This window comes from Nothoprocta perdicaria, unplaced genomic scaffold, assembly GCF_003342845.1.
Source record: "Nothoprocta perdicaria isolate Ctin4 unplaced genomic scaffold, notPer1 scaffold_128, whole genome shotgun sequence".
NCBI lineage: Eukaryota > Metazoa > Chordata > Aves > Tinamiformes > Tinamidae > Nothoprocta > Nothoprocta perdicaria.
Genome location: NW_020454405.1, coordinates 2,124,188 through 2,147,724, shown reverse-complemented (window position 1 = coordinate 2,147,724; position 23,537 = coordinate 2,124,188). Strand labels below are relative to the sequence as shown.

General features: G+C 39.8%; 1 protein-coding gene across 1 annotated transcript in view; it reads right to left on the bottom strand.

Moving 5' to 3' along the window:
* Positions 1-16,759: 16,759 nt before the first annotated feature.
* LOC112942404 (rap guanine nucleotide exchange factor 5) overlaps positions 16,760-23,537 on the bottom strand; it is a 50,813-nt gene continuing 44,035 nt past the window's right edge. The window contains exons 15-16 of the mRNA XM_026033332.1: positions 23,379-23,433; positions 16,760-19,958 (exon numbers count right to left, since the gene is read on the bottom strand). Of these exons, the coding sequence (XP_025889117.1) occupies positions 19,840-19,958; positions 23,379-23,433 (174 nt within the window). The 3' untranslated portion in view covers positions 16,760-19,839. The remainder of the gene's footprint in view (positions 19,959-23,378; positions 23,434-23,537) is intronic.

Sequence of the window (23,537 nt, the reverse complement as noted above, 5' to 3'; positions counted from 1 at the left end):
CAAGTCCAAAACATACATAACATACACAAAATTCATCAAGAGAAAAACAAAGCTCCTTAAATAAAGTTCCTCTAATATGCATATTTTATGCAGATATAAGCAAAATTATCTCTGATAGCTATAGTGGTAAGATATACATGTGCACAAGTAGATACCTAAATCTCTCCTTTCTGTGTGTGCAAAATGTCATTTGCTTGTTTTAATGAAATATTTTTCCAAGAAAGGAGCAAAACCAAGTACTAGTAATCAAAATCAATACAGAAATTATTTGTTTGTGTCCATTCAAATCAAAGTAACAAAAGTAATTTCATCTACTATGATTATAATTTTTTTAGTGTTAAATAAAGTCCCCAAGAAGCTAAAGTAATTTCCTGAATTGTTAGTTATCTGTTTAAGTTTTGTCTTGRATGTATAAAAGCTCAGAGCTGCATACACCTCGTATCTCATCGATAAGAGAGGTAACAAAAAGGATCTTTAAGTTTATTATATTAACTTCTTCAGCATAGGAATAAAGGAACCTCTGTCCCAGAAGAAAGTTCCCCTTCCTCAGCGTTTTACTCAGAATTGTTCTTTGAAACAGAAAGAACTCAAGAATAAAAGTGAATCAAACCAGTCTATTTTTTAACATACATAAGCAGAGAAAATCCAAAGGGATGGTGAACACATTCACTTAACGCAAATCAAGCTTTTGAGAATTTGCAGTCATAGTTAATGAGGAGAAAAATTTCTTCAATGGCTAATGTGTCAATGTTAGGAGTATAGGCAAGAAAGAGTTAGCATCATTCATTTACCACAATAAATGTCATCCTATAGACATTTCTCATATCCAGTGGAAATATTTGCATAATTAGAATCTGAAAATCAATTGTTAACCAGGATCAAAGAGGCAAAGGGTATCTCATTTTGACCCTCTATGTCAAAATAACTTTATGAATTCCTGAATCATTGACAGTTCAGAGGTAAAGGATCATGAATACTTACAGATCAATTTTCTAACCAGTAAAAACACTAACTGGGAGTAGGTTGTACTTTTTGCAAATCCTAGTAGATGACCATCTTCCACAGCATCCTTTGCTGCAAAGCAACTGCAATGTTATGGCCGTGGGCACTGGGTAGTTGGGATTGTTTGTGAAATGGGTACAAATAATATGCAATATATAACTAAACATGCAGTTTGAATCCAGAAATAAAATATGCAATATGTCTTTACTGAATGAGGTCTCCTTCTGCCAAACACTTGGAGTCCTTGTGAACAACTGAGATGTATGTGACTTCTCAGCATAGCACTATCATCAAAAGTCTGATGTGACCTTTGTATACATCCAGAAAGGACTGTCACATAAATGGTTATGTTTTATTTCTCCTACTAAAATTCTACCTGCAGTTCTGCTTCCCATAATTTAAAAATCTGCGCGGACATATTTGGAGAGGTCAAAAACTGCCGTACACTCAGATTTGCCTTGCAATTAACCAGTTAAACATTCGAGAGAGCACTGCCATTTAAATACACAAAGAATTGTGTATTTAATACATATATATTTAATTAATGCATATTAAATACATATATATTTAATTGTGTTTAATCTGTAAAACAGATTAAAAACTAATGAGTTGTCAAAACTTTTAAGTACCTATAGTATCCTATAAAATCAGCTAGAATTGATGAGATAAAAGTCCATTCAGTCAAATATCCTTTTTCTAACACCAAAAGTGGATCCTTCAGGAAAAAAGGCTGAGCAAGCAGGTGCAATGTTTCTGTCTARTACTCTCCCAGCCCCAAACATCAGTGGTCCCCACATTTGCTAAATATTTATTGATTTATTAGTGTCATCCTGCAATTACAACTTCCACATTCCACAAACCTAGTGCTTTCTCAGTAGCATAGAAGGATGTGGTTTGCAAAGATTCCCTTTAGGAATTAAACATTTCTACAACATATTTTTTTTTCCATCAGATTACTGTTCTTTGTCTAAGTCACTGCAATAGTGARAAAACCATTTATTGACTGTTTCCACAACACATTCTTTCCTTTTTTTTCTTTCCCTGTAGTATGAACTTCAGAGGAACTCACAGAACACATTAACAATCTAATAATATTTTAAATGTCTTAAAATTAAAGAGCTGAAGAAGTTAATTATTTGGATTTAAAGAAGATTTAAAGAACAAAGAATGATTAAGAGAGATAAGAATGATAAAGTAGAGCAATACTGAGTAAAGTAAAAAAAATCCTTCAGAGCTATTAAAAACTGAAAATCAAAGATTTCTAATAGTGAGTTTTGTTGCTTTCTCTCTTTCCTTTTAAATACAGCCATTAAAAAAAAAAGGGGGGGGGGGGGAATGAAACAGAGAATTATAAAGCAAGATGCCCCCCACAGTTTTCTGTCAGATACTATCTTATTTGTATATACTTTTTCTGCTTTAATTACTCCCTTTGTTTTTTCTCCCTTTGGTTAAAGAACAAGTCACCAGATTGTTCTGTGATCTTTGTATCTATGCAGATCAGATTTGGAAATTAAGGAAACTTGCATCAACTACATAATTAACTACATAAAGAGGACTGTCGCACTTTTTTCCTATTGCTACTAACAAACACATAAAACATAGTACATTTGGGGTTTTAGCATTTCAATTTAAAGAAATATTTTGCGGGAAAGTCCTATTAAAATCAAGTTGTGTAAGTAATAAATTATAATTTCAGTAGAAAATCTTTCAGTCTTTCCAGTCTCACTTCTCCTGACCATTTGGCATTATGCCTTCAGCTCTTTCAGTTGCTTTAATGAAATATAGAACTATTGTTACTTGTGACTGACCTTTTACCACCACATTGGAGTGTGTGGTACTAAGATGAGGCGTTCTCTAGCTTGGGAAGGTCACAGGCAAGAGGATRGAAAGTCTGAAAACATGGTGATACAGTTGTGACTGAGAATGACACTTTTCTTGTCTTATAACTCRTAGGGATTCTCAAACTGCAGCCTCCACAGAGGTTTTTGGTGAGGGTTTGAATGCAGAGCAACTATAGTACATTTTCTCATTGCTTTTTTTTTTTTCTTTTTTTTGCTAAATTTGTCATTTTGTCATTACTAATGCACTAATCCTGCAAAGAGCCAAAAGGAGAAGACACAGATTATGTGAATCACCTTTCACACACACAGTATCACACAGAATGGTTAAGGTTGGAAGGGGCCTCTAGAGATCATCTAGTCCAACCCCCTTGCTCAAGCAGGGACACCTAGAGAAGGTACATCTCCTAATGTACATTCTTTATTTACACAAAGAGATTTAAGTTTGAAAACTCTCTTGGGCAACAGAGAAAGTTGCTTCTTTTATGGTGTTTGAAACAGGAAACTTGGCCTATTTCTCCTATATCCAGCCAGAGAAGTGCTTGGGTGAAGTGGTGTCATCTCCAAATGGGTGTAAACAGGACATGTTAACAATCATGAGAAGGCCGTTACAAACATTGTCCCAAAATTCTCAGTGGAAATGGAGATGTAAAATGCAGTTATTCCTAAAGAAACTAATGTAGAGCTTATCTACATTATCCCTCTCTTGGATCATCTTTGGTCAAGATGGTTTAGAAACAGAGATTCCCAGGCCAGCAGCACCTAAATAYGAGCCTGTAGATATCCAGCACAGCCTGACTTCATTCTCTTTTCCCACCATGCAATTTTGGTCTGCTAACACTCTAATTTGGTGCTATTTCACTCAACAGCTATTGAAAGGTTGACTTTTTATATCAGAGCACAGAAGTGCCAGCTGCCTGTGTGACAACGCAGTCACCAGCGACAGTTCAAATTCTCCTCCAAGAGCTCACACAATCTCAAAGAGGAAATGCAGAAATATTTTTGCACAGACTTAAACCTGAGCCAGTTTCTGACTCTGTCTGTACAGCTTCAATTTCTTCCACTGTGTCACTATGCCAAATGTCTCATCACATTTCCAAACCACTAAAAAAAATGCTGAATTCTATACCCAAGAGATGAGCTTTCATCCTGGCTGCCATGTGAAAATGAGAAAAAAAGGAATGAAAAGAATGAATCAACTAATTAAGCATATTTGCATTTCTATGAGGGTTATGCAGGGCTTTATCATTTCATAATTTACATGTGTACCACCAATAGCTAAATGAATTTTGAAAATCTCAGAACATGATATTAGAAATCAATAAGAATTAATTTGTGTATACATTTGTGCTTATTTTCTGCCTTAAAAAYGCCCCCTTGTTTACAGTTTAATTGTGAAAGTATCGAGACTTGAGGTGCATGTGTGGCGTTTTTAGTCTACCAATGTATTTATGAAAATACTTTCTGCTGGTTGTTTTGCAGAAGACCAAGTTCCCTTTCCATTCCACATTCCACTACTTTACATTTTCCTCAGAACACCTGTTTTTCTCAAAATCAACTTGTGCTGCTACTGTCAGTCTCTCAGTTCTGCCCTGGTACTTTTTTGTTTCAGGAGATCAGTTCTTCAAATTGTTGTCACATATTGATGTCTCCCTAGGACCTTAGTAGGTTCCTAAGTCATTTTAGTTGTTTTTCTGAGAGAAAGGAAAAAGAAGGAAAACTAGACTAGTAATTGTGTCATCTATTTAACTCTTTATCCCTCAGCACTAACTCATGTATTCTATCCAGATTTAACTTTTGACATACTCATTTCTCATATATTTTCTGAGAATAGAGAGAAGAGAGATACCAAAGTTGGCCTCTTCCTTTTTCCCCTGAAAAAACTGGAGTCGACTGTCCTCTAGCCTGACCGGCCAAGAGTCACACAAGTGTCTTGGGACCAGCTGTGATGCATGTGGCCTGAGGAGCAGAAGATACTGAAAGATTGAGGAGAGTGAGAGAGAGTGAATAAGGGAAACAAAAGAGGGGAAAGAGGTTAAGAATAAATCAGATATGCTGTTAGGAACAGCCTCTATTGTGGTGGACTTGCAGGGATAGAAAGCATAGAGATTAACATAGAAATTAAGAATTTAATTAACTGAAAATTAACTGAAAAATGGGTTTAATCGTTTACATGAATAATGTTTAACAAAGAAGTGTTAAGAGTGTTCAGCATCTCAATGCTTTTATAATGGTAGGTTGAGGAAAAAGGTAAGAATGTTTTTACAAAAGAAATTGTATTTTGCTAATGCAAAACTGACTTTGGCCTTGTTGGTAACATCAAAGTTTGCAGCTACATTTATTAAGGAAATTATCTCCATATATTAGGAAAAGGTAGTGTGATTGCATAGCTTTAATCACAGTATTCAGTATCATTTCTGCTTTGTTAAAATAAAATTATCAGAACCTGATAATTATCAGATCATCTGATATTTATTGGTTTTTTTTTTTGGTAAGTACTGAAAATGTTTAAGACCCTGATCCTGAATACCTTGAAATCTTTGCAAAAGGCTGTTGTTTTAGGGAGATGTGATAGAAAGCCCCATGCAAATAAGGAAAGAAAACAACCAACAGGGACAGAACAAGTGCAGTAGTCCCCCACAGTGCAGTACTTCCCCCAAAGTGCCCAGACGGCTGCCAAGCCAGTTCAGAGTATAGCTCAGGTGTAGAAGAGGAACACAGGCCAATGAGAAATTCATGGCAGAAAGCACTCACACCATTCACTGCTCAAAGAAGCAGTTAATCACAGTAGTTTTAACTCTCTGATTTACTAGTAAATAACCACCTAATTTGTGGAACAGATAGTTTTCTTTAGCAAGCTTTCTATGCTAGGTAAGAGATTAGTTTGTGGCGCATTATGAGAAGAAAAAATTGTTTAATTTGATCCTTTTGTTCTGTAAAAATGTATACATGTGTCTCTATATTTTATATATATATATTGCAAAGTAGTATGAAATTAAGAACTGAAATTCATGTTCTTGTATCAAATCAGCCAATTTCTAAAAAGCAATCACCTCTATACAAAAAACAGTTTAACCAAACAGTTCTACCTCTTGGTACTGGCAGGATATGACATATGTCGATGAATAGGTGATTGGGTCTAAAGTGTGCAATGACATCTGTGCTGTATTAAATATGCAAAATAAAGATGGAGAAGCTGCCCAGTTTTCAGCGCTGTCTACAAATGTTGCATGGATGTGGGCAGAGGATCTGACATGCACTTCCAGGAAGAGAATTCCCTCAAAAAAACAGCAACTGTAGATGTTGCTTTTCATCTCTTTCCTCCTAGAAAAAATTATCCTCACTCCACAATCTCTTTAAAAAAAAAAAAAAAAAAAAAGTCTCTTTTTTTTTCTTTTCCTGACACCCTTTAATTAATATCCTTTTTTTCTGGTGGCACCAATGCTGCTTGCGTGGCTGGATTCCTGCCCCTGCAGAGTGCTTGGGCACCCTGCAGTGTGCCAACAAAAAGCCCAATCGAGCCTGGCCCGACTGTTCCCCCCATGCATAGGCGACCCTTTCCTCATTAGGATGAGAAATGCAAAAGTGCCTGTGTGTGTCAGATCAAGAGAGGAAAAAGAGGAAAAAAAAATAAATGCATTAATATAGAGTCCTGGYCCACAGAATGGTGTCAGTTTGGCCTCAACAGCCACCTTGAGCCTGCCTGGCTCTGTACCAAGGCCACTGAGGCCACAAGCTGGCAGAATTATTACATCTATTAAATTCTATTAAATCATGTTTTCGTCTCCATTTTCTTTGCACTTAATCTTTATTGTACCTGGCGCACCCAAGGGAGTGCAGGTCACAGAGGCAGAGGCAAAGCCCATCTAATTCCTTCAGGTGAGCAGAGAGACTTTCCTTTCATCTTGGGAACAACAGAGCAATTCCTTTAAGCTTTTTAATATGTATGAATAGTTTTATTAAATAGCTGACATTCTAACTGTGCAAGGCTGATAATTTTAGAAGGACTATTTGGCAGATAACCAGGAAAAAAAAGGAAATAGCAGTGCCATAGTCAATCGAGTTACACTGAAAAAAATCTGAGCTTAAGTTGCTAATTTAGCCCATATGAAAAAAAAAAAAAAAAAAAAAAAAAAAAAAAGGAAGTGGTGCTTACAGTGGACGAAGTTAGGCCTTGAATGCAGAGCCTATACTGGTTGTCCCCTTGGCTTAGAGGCTATACTGGTTATCCCCTTGACTTGTCATGCAGTGTGCTGGCAGCATCAGGCACAGCAAAGCAGCAGCTCCAGGAAAACACACACACTGACCAGTGAGCAAACCAGAATTAGCCAGGAACATGCATGTTTCAGTCATAGCTCCTGCAGGTCTGAAGAAGGATCATCATGCACTGTACTAAAGACAGTGCTGCTGTCACCACAAATTCCCACCAGTACCTGAGAATCTAGCGGCCAGAGGAGCAAAACAGGAGACTTGAGCTGTAATTCCTCCTCACCAGGAAGGAGGTTAGAGTCACATCTCCCACCTCCTTGCAACTTGCCTGGCCTGGTGCTGGATCTGGCCACTTCCCCCACCACTTTATTTGATGCACRTCACCATATAGAAAGCAACACATTGTCTACTGAGCCAGAAAGAGAGAGAGTAACGAGCTTTGACWTTGTGATCCAAGTCCCTGGGCATCAGCTATGGCTGTGGAGTCCTGCAGTTTTGATCTAGTGTCCACAGAACTTCATGCTTCTTAATTTAGAGCCACTGAATAAAAACAGGAACATCTTGGACCAAAACCTACGTGGCTCTTGCCCCCTCCCAACACAGAGTCAAATGCCTGTCAAGGATGCAGAGTCTGGCTCCCTCTTGTGCTCTGTGCTTTTAACAAATTAATCTAGTAAATACTGTAGAGTGGAATAAATTTAACAGGCGGGCTAGAAATGCCTCTAGCCTAGGCCTGGGCCCCTCTATACTGAGATCTTCAAATCATTCAGCTTAACTTGCTTAACCACTTGTTTGGATAGGCATGCTTTTAAATAGAAAGAAATTTGAATAAAAAAATCTAGTAGGAACTCACAGAGGGCTTTAACAAGGGTTTTACTTTTATTTATTTATTTATTTTTAACAGAAGGCTTCCCATTACCGCCAAGCTGCAGCGTGCGGCCTGCTAATCTGGGAAGCATTTGGGAAGCTCAGAGGGGAAGTCATCACCGTAACAATGTCTGCTTCGGTCCTCGTTGTGTGAGCAGCTCTCTGCCAATACATAGGTTAGAAATCTCTTAGGACACAAGCCCAAGCAATAGGACGTGACATTTCTGCTGTTTTACAGAAGGTGTCATTGTTGCACTGCTCAGTTTGACGAATTCAATACACAGAAGTGTTCTCCACTAAACGCAGTGAGTCACATCAGAAAATGAATTTTCATTCAGCTACATTCTATGCCGTATTAAGCTCAAGATTAAATGCTCTTCTCATAGAACTTGATTATATTTACAGACAGACATTACAGGGTACTTCTCCACTTCTCTTTCTGAAAGAAGATTGATTAGGTGTATGTAATCTCACAGAATGTAATTTCAGCTCGTTGTTGAGAGCAGAAAATCTACTTTAACCAAGTATCAATAAAAAGTGGGTTGGAATCAGTTTGCCATCATTTTAGCATCTGCTACCGGCACTTTGGTTGAGACATGAGCCCTGGAAGTGCGAAGGCTTCTGAGAACACATGTGATRACATGAACATGTCTAGCAACCATCAGAAACAGGCTGGTTATCCCTATTCAGAGATGTCAAAGCAATCAATCACAAATACTGCAAATTCTTCCCTGAAGAATGTCCAGATTACTTCTGGATTACAGAATTTGAGCAGGAAAATTGTTAACTTATAAAAATAATAAGTAGCCTAAAGTATCTTCTGCAATTGCTGAGTGGCCTTGAAYGCAAAATGCTTCTCTCCTGCTGTAATTAGTAGTAACTGTCATGGTACAAATTCATCCCCACCACTCTATGACCTTTCTATGGTAATATTTGATRTGTAACTTTTGTTCCAGCACTTTTGCCTCTGGCAAACCAAGATTTTGATGATGCCACTTCCGCACACCAAATTCTGGAGAGGTGCTTGCCTCACTGCACACACAAATCATTTTGATATGTGTTTTCAGAAAAGCCACGGAGAAGCCAGCACAGAGAAACAAGAGGTGAAGACTACCTTTCCTGGAAAAGAGTCATTTAATAMCAACTCCTTGGAACTGATTGGAGAAAGAAAAAAGTTTGTTCAAGCTGCCTGCAAAAACTAAGATCACTCTTTGCTCATTTAGAGAAACAGTAGACATTGACCCACACAGTTTTCAGATGTAGAAGATATCAGAGATCTTGCTTGGAATTATGCATCTATACTGAGAGTGTTTCTCTATAATATCATGTAGCTCTCCCACATGAGAGCTGGCCGAGTAATAAAATATATTCATCCATTTTTGTAACTACTTTGGTTGGGTGTGAGCAGCTGAACTGCATTTCCTGTTCCTAGCCTGTGGGAAACTCCAGCACCAAAATCTATAAGTCCTCTCCCAGTAGCCCCTAGATGGCACTGTATGATTTTTTTTCCACTCATCAACATTGAAAACTCGTTCAGAGGGAACTTTTCCCCCACATTTTACACGAAAKAGTGGAAAAAAAATGCTACTCAAACACCAGCTCACTTCCGTGGCTTATTCTTGAAATCAAGGCAAAAAAATGGATTTGATTCCCTCTCAACCTGTTCCAGCTAACAATGTATTTCAGTTRATTAAAAGACAACCCAACATCTTGCTGTAGCTAAGTGCACATGTATTATTTGCGTAGCAGCATTTCTGCATTACATTCATGGCCCTTCTATCATACTCAAGTTGTCTTGCCTTGTTATGTAATATTTGAGAAGTCCATGTCTCCTTACTTTTGGGAATCCTAAATCACTTTGCTTRCACTCCTTATGTGAGCTTCAGAAAAGATGTTGTAAAGCAGGCAAGCACTAGTCTTTTACAATGGAAAATACACAAAACAGAGATAAGACTGATGCTGAACTTCTGCTCTCCTGAGCAACTGTCCTCTCCTTTTCCAGAGGAAAAAAAAAACAAGCAGGCAATCCAAAGAGTATTTTAAATGCAGCTGATGTTTTGTTGATAGTAATCAGTTAGGAATTAGACAGCAATAACATTAGGATATCATGTCATAGGATAGGATGTCATGTATGGATTTCCCAAATAATCAGAATCTCTTGCATAGTACACTAAGGGACAATTCAGCTTTTTTATGCAAGGAAAGGCAGAAGGAAAAGACCATTATGCAAAACCAAGAGACATGAGTGAAAATGCCCTGACTGCAGTGACATGAGCACATGGTCAAAGCAGGAACAAGATTATGACCCCAGACCAATGCCTTGCTAACCCCACCAGACATTAAATGACCAGGARGAAAAGCAAAGTGCAGTCATGGTACTTTGCTCTATTGCACCCACAATGATTCCTACCACCCACAAAGTTTTTGCCAGGTGAGTGCAATGCATCATCATCCTAGAGGTGGCTTCCAGACAGTGGCAGAGCACGGAAGTGCCGAATCCCTTGATTCAGCTCTCCTCTGAGTTCCTCCACAGGCATACAATTATTTCYGAGGCTTTCACTCCTCTTTCAGATTTGGCTGAAAGCATCTGAATTACCTAAAAACTAGTGGGACAAGACAAAATAATCAGATGAGTCATTTTTCTTTAGAAATTAAGTTAAAAATGCATCTTCTTTCCAATCRATTTTATCAGCAGTAAATTCTTGCTTCCACAAGCGCTGCCTTTTACTCCACATGTGATTGTTGGCATAAAGGAGAGCAAAGCTCAAAAGCAAAATTWAGTCTCAGAGTTCCCTCTTCTGCCTGTCAGCTGATGGTGCAATAAGTACCTAAAGCAGGGCATTACTTTAGATGTGCTCTTGTCTGTTTATTTAGTCTCTATACACTCTTACTGGCACTGAGCATGAGGTCTGGAAAGTTAGAAATATAGAAGTTTTTTTTTTTTCAACAAAGGGGTTTATGGCAAAAAAATAAAACCAATAAGCATAATACTAATAAGATCAAAACCACTGAATTCTAGTTACAATTTTGACAGAATAGGAGACTAAGGGAATAAGTTATTGCTAATGACAGGCCATTAAGAAAGCTGTCAGAGAGCAGACTGGAGATGCTCCTACCTGGAGCAAGTGTGGAAGCAGCTGCAAGAAACTCCCGGAAAAAAATTGGGGGTCCCTATCTGCCAGAGCAAGTCACTTGGAGGAAAGGTGCTCCAGCCTACTTCTGCTTCCCAAAAGTTCCCCTCCAAATCTGTAGCCATGCATGGTTTTATATATTCCTYTGTGTGTCACTTCCTTCTCATAGATAAAATAATTTCCTTTTCTAGAGTCTCTTTATGAAGCACATTTCTTGAGCAATAGTTTCATTCAGAACATCAGCCAGCAGCATGAAATGAGAGCAGGCTTCAGAGAAAGGGGAACTGTGGAAACTTCACCAGCTGGGCCAGCCCCTGTGGCTGAGCAGGGAGTTTTAAATGTAGAGGAAAAGGTTTTCCAAGCCATGCCAGTTTCCTTAAAAGAAAGAATTTAAAGCCTGAAAGTGCACAGTGTAAACAGCCAGTGCAAGTGACACCGCGGGACCTAGTGCCTGCACTAAGCAGAAAATTGTACAATTGTCTGGAGACAGCAAGGCCATGCACTGCCAGGCGGGAGGAACAGTGACAAATGCTCCGTGCTCGGCCGCACTCAGCCTTGCGCTTGGCTTCCCTGCACTTTYGCCTGTTTTGCTTTCATTGACTTTTGTTCGCTTTATAATTGGCTTTGTGATCGGGCACGGAGAAGCAGCGATGGTCTGGAAAAGCTCGAGGCTGGTTGAAAAGCRATCTTGAATCTATTCCTAGCTCTGTAGGGTCTTAGCCAAGTCTCTTCTGCTCRCTGTTTCTTAAGTTTTTGTCATCTGTGAAACAGGGATAGTAACATCTCTGTGTATGGTGGTGAGTGAGAGAATTTGAACAACTAGGATGTTTAATGTGTTTCAGATCCCTATAAGTGACACTAAGTGAACAAGCTTTATTGGCATTCCTTTTAGTAGCTGTTCGTAGGCAGCCATCCTAAGTTCAGGGAAGAGCAAATATTAGTGGCCACCATACTGACCTGCTGGCTATCACTGTGACCAGAGTCACCATATTCAGGTGACTAGTCTCCCTGAGGAGATCCCCTTTTAAGCTGCCTGCATTAATTAGGTCCAGCAACAGAATAAAATACAATTTGCAACTTGCATGTGCCTCAGGCCACTGCTGAGATCAATTTRTCATGAATGTATTTGCTAACGTACTACATTAGCTTTTTGCTGAATTTCAGAATTTATCAAACAGCTCTGGTTTAAGCGAATACTTTACTTTTTAGATGGTTTTTGGACACTACTTCAAAACTATATGATATGAATGTAAATTATTCACTTGAAAGAATTCATATTCCTCCAACCTTCCCAAGATAGGCAAAMAAAAAAAAAAAAACTGATTAGTTTTGACTTTTCTAAAGTCCGTAGGACCTGCAGCTGTCACAAGAGGAGGAATGCTCAGCCTTTCTGAATTTTACTCCTTTTGGTACTCACTGGGTTATAAACTAGCATATTAGAAAGCAACTGACTGCCAAATGTGCCTTGGACCCACACTGTGGGTGACAGCCCAGCACAGCCTTGCTTCATGCCCTGAGGACAACGACACGCAAGAGACTCCAAACCAGCAGCACCTTGACTTGATTTCATAGAGCAGCTGGCTTGTGACAGGTAATTGCTTGCAATCGGAGCCAGCACTGCTGTACAAAACAATGCCAGCGGTGTGAGAACTGTCACAAAGGCTGCAAGGCCACATATGCAGCAACACCTTTCAGAGAAAACCCATTCCTTCTGTTCCTGAAGCTGCTACTTTGGTTAGACACGCGATTCAGTCCTGTGCCATTCCCAGCAGGCGAGGGGTTTGCTCTCTTTTGCCACCCTCATCCAGAGAGCTGCACTGTGTTGGGTGTGAATGTGCAGGGTACCACACCACGCAGCCTCGGCCAATACGGCCATGGACACAGCAGAAGGTGCCTGTCCTTGTTTCTGTTAGCCTTCCYTCTAGGTGAAGCTACACTTCCATCATAAAACCTGAAGACCAAGTCCATGGGGAAATGGGCACAACAACGCTGAAGGGATAATCCCAACAGTCCAATTAAATGGGAATCYGAGTAAAAAAAATCTAATAACTTCAGGTCACTGGACGACACAGACTACAGAGGAGACTCTCACTGCTGCATTATTCCTTGTAGTCCCTGGAGGTCACACAGGCAATTTCGAGGCAAGAAACGGGCACGTCACGCACACGGTTTCGTCACTRGGAGTCAGTGCTACCCGAGCTTTCAAAGTGAAAGATACTGGTATTGCTGGAGTTCTTACAAGCAGCAGCAGCTTTTGCTGGAAACAACCCTAGTCAACAGGCAATTCCTTTTGCTCAGCCGAAGTCATGATGTGCACTTGTATAAATGCAGACCAAGTCCACTGGAGTCCTTCAGAATAACCTGAGGTTTAATAGGAATGAGCAAAAAGCATGAAATTAAATTTGGTTAGTACTGTTGCATAGAAACACTCGTTTACAAATGATTTACATCACATAGAATGAAGTATAAACCTTATCAAAATGTAGACATCAAGCGTGTCTACACAGAGGTTTAACACAATTTAATTGATCCACACAAAAACAAATTCATTTTAACTTTTCCAAATTCTTCTGTAAAGACAACTTCTACAATCCGCTCTTGAACTGTGAGGCCAGGACTATAATCACTTATTGCAGGCACAGTGGCTTCTTTAAGATATTATAAAATATGTATGTTCAATTGCTGTCCTTGAGTTTTGAACAACCTTCATGACTTCTGCAGGTTTTTCATAAGTTTTGCATGGTATTTCTTCCCAGGAGTTAGTATTTTGGAGCTGTTTAAATCATTCCCAGTGACTTCCTGTTCCTCTCTAGCAGCTCCTACCTTCATATGGGCCTCTAATGAACAGCATAAGCTCAAACTATCCATAGCCTTGAGCTGAGTCTGATGCTTGTGGCATCAGTCATAACAAAGTTATCAACCTTGGGATCGTGATGAGGTACCCAGCATCTGGCAGCTCTCTGGTTGTTCTCTGGAGTTCTACCATGAAAGGAGATGTTGGCCTTTTAATAAGACTGGCATCAGCAGCAAATAAAGCAATTTACTGTGTTAGGGTATATGAAACTGGATTCAGTAAGTTTAGTTTTGTAGTGTAGCCAAGGACTCAACAGAAAAACTGGCCTTTGTGCCTCTGGATTTTTTAAAACCCAACCAAAATCAATAGAAGAGGAATGTAACTTTGCACATTTGTTTGAAAGAAAGAAATCTCTATAATAGGGCTTGTTTTGATGAAAACTTTCCAACTTGCTTGACGTAACTTGAAAAAATCAAGCACTGGAAGTATTTTCAAAGGTTTCATGGCTTAGGGACGATCACCTGGAGCTACTGAGCTGAATTCCTTCGAAGTTTGTTTGTTCAATTGAGTAATCTCTCACTAGCAGGCATGTTTTGCTGGAGGCCAGCCAATGCAGGCATCCCTCCCACACAGATTCAGTAGCAGTTTATTGACCTATCAACAAGACAAGTGTTTTTCCTTGCATAGAGCTCTCAAACATTTGTCAAAASCCAGTATAACTTAGCAAGTGCTTGATCTGGAGTTTACTCCCCCATTCTTTGCCATTTCTAGGGCTCAGTCATCTCTATTTACCTTTTCTGATGAATTCCTGGGCAGCAAAGCACAGCTGTTTGTAGCATGGCGTGTTCCATGCCGTCTGTCTCAGCTGGTGATGCCTCTCCCAAGAGCCTCTTCCCACAAGGTCAAGGGGGCAAGCTCGGTCACTGTCAGTTCGCTATGCTCAGTACTGCTCCCACCTAACCTACTTCCCTGGGAAGGCAGCTCCACACTCCAGCTGGGCTCAGTGGCATGATTTGTCACTGTTTGCAGTACAATTTATTTCCTTATGGCTAGTCATTGCATCTGACAATAAGGCTGTTTGTCATCACTAAGCTTTTATTTTTAACTGTGTCTTAGAGCCTCTAGCATTGCTTTAGCTCTGGTAGCTGAAGCTTCACTGAGAGGATATTAGGACAGCAAGACCATGCTAACTGCTAAAGCTAGTCCAYAGCTAGAATCAATCCTACTGATATCTAAAACCAGTGCTACTCCCTTCTTCCTAAAAGATAGAAAAAGTGGTTGAATATACCAATACATTGAGTCACATCAATGAGAAGATCACAAAGCTTCCTCCTTGTCTGCTATGTCTTTGAGCTCTCCTGAATGGCTCTTTTCTGCCTCCAAAATGAAAGTATTCCTGGCCTTATCTGCAGGTCTCTCCATGACTGTTGCCTTTTCTCAACCTGAARATAAGCAAGAGGATTTTTTCCTTGAGGATTTCCCATGTAAAATGGCTGTGGAAAGGGACAGAAACTTCCTTCAGAACAAAGGGAGTCTTATAAGGCTATCATGATGATGCCCTCCTGGCTGTGGCAGAAAGTATTTTTAAACATTAGTATAGTTATACTAAATGTTAGTATAGTTAGTTTAGTTGTCTAGTTGTCTCACCAATTTGGACTTGTACTGGTTTAATTTTGCCAGTGAAAATTCACTCTATCCAAATAATTACACYGGCACAAACACCTTGTGGATCAGGTTTGATACTGTTTAAGAAGGCACTTAGAGGACATTTGCCCTAAGTACCAAGCAGAGAAGTAGTCAGGTTTGGGCTAGTTGTTCATGGGGTTTGCAAGTAGGAAGGGTAGAAGGAGAGCTTCAGTTCTCTTACACAGCACCTGGCTGGCTTTGTATTCACCCTGCTGCAGATGCACTGAGAGGAGGGAGGCATGTAAGGCCAGCAGGACTCCCCTGCTTCAGAGAAAAGCATTTGCTCTTCTCACCAAGAGAATCAGGTGCAGACTCTGGGGGTCTGAAAACACCCTTCCCCTCTCCCACAAGCACTTACCATGCTTACCATGGCTCCATGACCCTCTAAGACTGTACTATGGTCACAGGGCATGGCCAAGGGCACTGTTAACATCATCTCTGCTTTTGCCTCTGTCTGGAACATACGTTGGTACCAGCAAGTCCAAACAGGCAGGGGTGGGTAAGCGGCTCTGAAAGAGAACATGCTCCAACGAGGTGCCTACTGGCTGCACCTGCCTTGCAAACAGTGTGGATTTGGCAGAATTGAATGACTGAAAGCATGACAAGCATAAAATATTCCAGTTAGGAACAATAACCAAGTGTGATAGGCATGAAGACACAAAACTCAGAGTTCATTAAGGTAGTTTTTATATTTTGAAAAGCAATATTAAAAAACACTGAAAAATGCAAGATAAATRTAACAGTTGCTTCTACAAGTTTTAACCTTGTATTGCTTGGCCATTTTGACATATAAATTATTGCTTACTAGCTCTCATAAATACACAACACAGTAATATGTACAGAGGCAGACAAGCATGAAATATGAAAAAGAAAACATTGGCAACATTGATTCTGGTAAATCAGACTATTTCATACATACCAGGTCCTGTAATGGTGGATAAGTACTAGCTGCAGTCCCTGAGAATTTAGGTAAATACCTTGATTTGGGGTTTCTCTTTTATCACTGTTAATGCAAGATGACAGCATTATGGCACTCAGAGAGAATTTAACAGGCAGGTGTTCTTACCCTAGCTCATAGACTTCATCCCAGTATTTCTTAACAGTGTAATAAGATGACAATAAATAAGCTATGGAAATAAATATTTCTCTGCTAAAATGTTTAGTATTTACATCTCTCTTTGTAATTTTACAGCAGCATATGTCTTTTTTGTATCTAGTAAAATTTTTTCTTCTTGCCACTGTCATGCAAATGGAATTTAGTACTATTTGAGATGGGGCTGGAATCAAAAGGATGTGTGTCATGGAAGCATCTAAATTTGATGCAGAAAAATCCCACATCAAAGCACTACAGAGTGACCCAGCTTTCTACTTTGTTTTGTCTCATTACTCCTCCTAGCTACTCAAGAAAACATGCAGAAAATATAATCCCAGGTGTGACTGTGGCCGACAGAATTTAAGAGATTCATGGATTTTATGCAACATAACTGTGCTACTGGGGAGGTAAGTATGATTAAAAACCACAGTATTGCCAATTGTGAACATGGGAGAGGCATTATAGCATTCCCCTCCCTTTCACAGGATTTAGTTCTGACTTTCCTCTCACACATCACATCTTCAATCTGCTTGCCAGCCTGAAGTCCAGCTCTGCAATACTTTAGCTGTCAAATGGAGACACTGATAGGCCTTTATTTGTTAGGCACATGAACTGAATTCAGCTTTTCTTTATTTTTATAGAGTTAAATGTCTAGATAGTTTATGGAGTTAAAAGATCCACATTCTCAGTGTGAAATCCATACACCCAAGTTGGCCCCTCAGACCTGAAAGTTTTATCTAAACAGCAAAGGCCACTATGAAAACTGGTTTGTAATGCTTTGAAAAAYAGTCCAATCAGCCAGGACACCGAGTGCAGAGTTAAGGTTGGCTTTGTGCTTTCAAACAGACTTTACATGAGTTGCAATGAGTAGACAATACCTGGGTTAGTATTAGTTACAGTGGTGCAGAGAGCTGATACCTGCTCTGGCTTGAAGCCTGCTGGAACACAACTGGCCCATCAACGTACTTCAGAACTGGCAGAGTGAGGTGCCTTCAAGCTGGCTTTAGCAGACTTTCAAACCAAAGCTTGAGCATCGAGTCTTTTTCCTTTTCTTCTTTTTTGCCCCTCCTCTCTTAATTCATTTCTTTATTTTATTTTTTCTTTCTGGCTGTTGCACTAGCCCTAACTASCAAAACTACTGCAGAACCAAGAGTGCAGGGAACCCTTGAGTGCACTGAGTCAAGCCCACTTTCTCACACTGGAAACCTTCCTATGGTCTTATCTCCACAGATTTCAACAGAACAATCTGTGGAATAAAGTTATTCCATATGAACCAAAGCACACAATCAGGTTTACATTCAGGCTCCCAGAAGTTGTGCCGCAAAAAAACAGAATTTCACAAGGGGGAGCTCAAGAACCAGCAAAYAGCCCCGGCAATGCAGGGTGGATTTGGAGAGCGCTGTAGCCAGAGGAAGCACGGCAGCAAAACAAGAAACAAGCACTGTTTGTGGGTTGTGTTCTCACACTGCGAAAGGCAGCCCACTCCAGCTAGTATCCTGATCTGAACAGTTTTGGTCTGTTTGCACAAAAGGAGTTATTTACAATATGTGCAGTCACATCTACAGAAGAACATAGGAAATTTTTACTCCATGGCCAGCAAGAGTTTATTTGTTTTTCTTTTTACTGGGTAAAAAGAAGATTTTTTTTTTCTAAAAAAAAAAAAAAAGAAAAGAAACATATAGTATTTGATAATAACAAAGTACAAGCAAATACATTTCTGAAACAATTGTTTCCTTTACAATAGTTCTATACAATATTTCACAGATGGGAAAACTGAATGCATCCTACAGATTTCCCAACAGACTATTTGTTAAAGCTGCTTTTCTTAAATCCCCCTACACCAGAGTTCACACAACGATGAAAGAGCATGCTACTTCCGGGGGCCCACATTTCAGTAAGGGAGCATTTTCTTGGAATTCTTCCTGATGTGGAAAATATACAACAGACACAGGTAAGGGAGGCATCGCATCCTCCCTGCTCTACAAGGGGACTATTTCTGTATGTTGGTGCACAGAGCAGAGGAGCACGCTGCACGCTGCCTGTGGCAATATCTAGAAATACTTGTGACTATTACTGGTGTAACTGTATCTGAAAATAATCTATATTTCAGGGTAAACTCCCTAGCGCTGAAGACCACAGCTAAGATGACAGGGTGCTTAGAGGTGAGTATCCAAGGTTCAACTTCAGAAATGCTCTCTCAGAACATGCCCGTAAGTACTACTTCTAGCTTCATCAAAACTAGCTAGGGAAAGGGTGTGGGAGAGAGACAGTGGTACTAAAGGGACTGTAATGCTGAGAGCCTGGTGTGTAGGTGGGTAATTACATGGGTAGCTTGTAAGATGCACTCACTTGTTCTCTGAGAACTAGAAGTGTGTGCAAGTTAAAACAGAGTACTTCCAAGATGTTATTAGGTACATAGGGATATAGGCTTCRCCCCTGAATAGACAAGGGAGAGGCSAAAACAGCTCCTGCTATAATGATTTACAGCATGGAAATTGYGGGAGCTAGTACTGAGAAAAGGGAGAAAATAAAGAGTTTTAGTGTACAAWCAATTCTGTCCATAAACTGCAACAAAAGTAGATTAGCTCTGATAGTGTGTTTTATAAAGCAGACTCTTAAGGGACCATAACAGCATGAACTGTTCGCTTCTGCCCTCCAAATTATGACACATTAGTGAGTCTTACATGGCGCACCGCCTTTTAAATTCCCAGTCGTAGCTGTCCACTCTTTTCTCAAATAAGACGCTCTGTTGGACTCAGGAAAGCTGCACGGATTGTACAGTGTTTTTGGCAATAAAACTCTGGCAGCCTTGAATTAGCGAGGTACGTGCTGTGGTGAACTACAAATCCCTTCATGACATGTTGCTTGCTGAAATGTTTTGCGGTAGCGACATGATGCTTCCTTTTGCTCTAACACTGCCAGAATCTGCACTGAAAGCTACACTGGACCAAACAATATTTTCACAGAGGCTAAGCTCCCGAGCTCAAAGGCAGCTGCTCTGCTCCCTCCTGCTGTGGTGACAAGTGGAGATGGCACCAGGCTCACCCTGCAGTGTYGTGAACAGCTCCTTTTCTTGCTCTGATCCGTTTTCCTCTGTGCCATGTGAGCTACTGATAAAACTCAGTAAACTCTCCATATACAGGGAAGCAACATGCTTGGCATAAACATTCACTGGATTCAAAGTGCTGCAGTTACAAGATTATATGAAGCTGCGTACGCTCACACTCGCGGCTCTATCCGGTGGGAGAGCTCAAACAGAGCTTGCTGGTTGTCGATGACATGCAGGTGATGGACGTATGGCTTCAGCTCATGATGCTCTTTTGAAGGAACTTCATTGCCTACAAGAGAGGAGACAGGAAATGAGCCAGCTGTGCAGCTCTGTGCCCTGGCATCRCATCTCCAAGCCCTGGGTGTGCCAATGTGTCTGGTGTCACACATCCACAAAAACAGAGTGACAGTGACCAAAAGGATTTGCTATTTAACTATAACACCTGAGGTATCAGACAAAAGTAGAAAAAAGCGAGAATAAAGCAAGGAAGAGGCGATGCTGCTCTGAGGGGATGGCAAGAGGGCTGCCAGGGCCCACACGGATGGCTTCCTCCTGACAGAAGCTGGGACAATTTGTCCCTTGTAAGAATGGTTCAACGTTTCCTTTGTGCTGCTCTGGCAGCACAGGGACCTTGAGCAGGCCCATAACTTTTAAACAATCTCAACACAAATATACAAGACAGCAGGACCCTGAATCACTTCCCTGGGAGAAGGGGAAAGGTGACAGCAGAGCAGATGGATACTAAAGCTCTTCAAAGCTCTTCTGACAGGCCCCTGGGCTTTGATCTGTCATGCTTTTGATTTCTGATCTAGCAGTAGAGATGACAGTTAGGCTGCTATGTCGTGGGAATGTACGTGGCAGGAGGAATTAGCTATGGAGCAGACAAACCAAAGGGCGGCTGCAGCAGCAGCTGTGATCTGCCACCATCTTCAGGCCCAACTCCGACTGGTGGGAACTCACTGCCTATGAAACCTCCCAGCAYTGCTGGCCACCCACAGTAACAGAGGTGGAAGAGCTAAGCCCGTTGCTACTGAGATCCAACGTGGCTGGCAGGGGAGACACAGAGATACGTTGCCTGCAGAAACCTACACTGTCACACTGCTGGCAGGATATCCGCAGTTGGAGAGCTCCATTTTAGTCTGTGTCCTCAAGGAATTCTTAATACCATTACCATAAATTAAAAAGAAAAAAAAAAAAGAACACTCCAAAACCCCAAACCAATGAGCTTAGCTGCATGCTCCCTCCCTCTCTTTTGTATCATTATCATCCATTTTTCCACATACTGCAGCTAAGGGAGAAGTCTTTCAGGACCTGACCACCCTACTTTGTAAAGAGTCCTATTTGATGCGGTGCAAGTTATCCAGGGTGCCAATAATGCCCAATTTTTGCACCACTGCTAAGGGTGCTCCCGGGCAGCTATTCCTGGGGGCTATTTCTAAGCACTTGTCTGACCTCAGGTATGTGGCAGAGAATCAGATAATGTGATAACTATGTGTCAGAATGTCGGAATTGKTAGGGAGCAAGTTCAGGGCAACTTTACTGAGCCTGCTGAGAGCTATTTACATTCTCACTAAAACCTGAAATTACAAAAGCTTCAATTATGTTATTTGTTCAGGATGCTTTGCCTGATTTTGGAAATGCTATTATTTGTATTCAGGATTTAATATATTAAAGTATTACTTCCATTAAAAAGGCATTTCAGCCTCACTTGCCAACCTAATCAGCTTCTAATCCAGAAAGGCTTTTCCCTGCTTACTTAATACACATGATATAGTTCATAAACAATAATAATATACTTTGCTTGGTTTTGTTTGAATTCTTTCCTACAGTTAAGATGCCTGCTGCTCTTAGGCCAATCTGGGAGTTGATGCAGTAGAAAGATTCACATTCGCGATAGCAAAATAAGCMCACTAGAAAAGGAAGCTGTTCATAAAGTCTCAATAAATATTCAGTGAATTCATTTCATGCCTAAACAAATTTAGCAAAAAATACTGCCTACAGGGATATCTGTATAAGCTGCTTTTTAAATGCCAGCTTCACAATAAATCAAGTCTGCAGTAAGATAAAATAACAATCACCTATTTCAGACTACCAGATTATATGATAAATCTAAGGTATTAACCTTGGATTTATGTTGCAACACTTACAAAACTACTTAAAAAAAAAAGGCAAAGATGAATTGAAAGCTCTTTTTTTTTTTCTTTGCAAATAAGCAGTAAAAATTCATACCATTTAAAGGAAACAAGAATGCCATTTCAAAATGCCAAATAAGAGAGAAATTCAAGCTTACAAAGATATGGTTTGGATTAATTAATATTTCATTCAGTATCAGGTTTAACTAATATTTCATTCAGTATCAGGTTTAACAGAGGACTTGCATATATATATATGTGTGTGCACACACACACATACATATACATATATATAGTGCATAAGTCTGTGTGTATACTCTTTTCTCTATATAAATAACAAAAGAATCATAATAATATGCTCTGCTATAAAGAAAGATGATAAGTATAGAAGACAATCCTATGCAGAACAAACATTCAGTAAAACTACTAACAACACCTACTGTTCTCCAAGGTGTGCAAATACCTATGCATTTGCACACAAAGTTATTATTATTCTTTTATGAAAGACCAAGATGTCAGTTATTGAAAATTTAGCTGGACCAGAAAAAAAAAAAAAACCACCAACAACAACAAAAAAAACCCCTCAGCTTCTTCTTTTCTTTTCTTTTCTTTTCTTTTCTTTTTTTTTTTTTAATCCATGAAAATTCTGCATTAAGGCTACAACACAGTTCTGAAGTTCTTTTCAGAAAAGGGATTTTATTGACCTAAGTAACTGACATGGCTAGGGTGCTTGGCTTACAACCTCTAACTACTTTCTAAAGCAGTGCTGTGCTTGTCCCCTTCCTGTGTTTAACCTCTTTACAGCACAGGTCATGCAGAGGAGGAGAAAAATAAGATTTCTCCTCTGTGAGCAGCAGAACAAAGAACGCTGGAGTCTTTTGGCACATTTCCTAAGGGTTGGATTCTCTGGTGTCTAGTAAAGCAGAAACACCAAAGAAAGCATTTCCTGCATCAAGAGCAAGGGGTAAAAAAGKCACAAAAGCACATATCTGCATAGAGTCTCTAGTGTCTAAAACAGTCACATAGAATCCTTAGCTCATACGATCCTAGTATCTCACAGACTTCTGCTGTTTTGTGAAATGTCCTTAGCAAATGAAACAAAGCAAACAATACATAAATATCTGCCTGGTCTTCAAAGAATTCAGAGAAAAGCCATAGTGATTAATATCCTCTCTCWGTTATGGGGCGGTATGACAGTTTTGAATCTATTATCGTAACTCCTGGACTTGCAGAAGAGACTAAGGTAACTCAGCTGTAACTGGGAAAGTAAGAAACTACATTTAACTATAGTTGGCACTGACCTTATCCAACATTATGATAATTTTTTAATGAAAATTTTATGAAAAATATGGAAACTGCTTCTATGAATGTTCTGTAAAGCAAAACTTCAGTTTCAGCCAACTGTAGTTGGATGGAACTGCTATTTTGACCTTCCACCAATGACTCCCTGCCTTTGCTTGCTAATTAAATAATTAGCAGCTGTGTTTTACTGATGAAGTAAAACTAAGAAATAGAAACAAAAGACAAAAAGTCAGGGCTGGAGAAAGACAGAAAAGTAGCAAATTCTGACTACTCACCAAACTGGTTATTTCTGCAATGTCTCAATGATCGAACAGTATCTGCAATCATGTGCTGGAAAGATAAAACACAGAATGTCAGTGCAAAATCTCAGATGGATTCTGTAATTAAAAAACCATTAAAAAAGAATCTTTCTTTGGTTTATACTGTATTGCAAC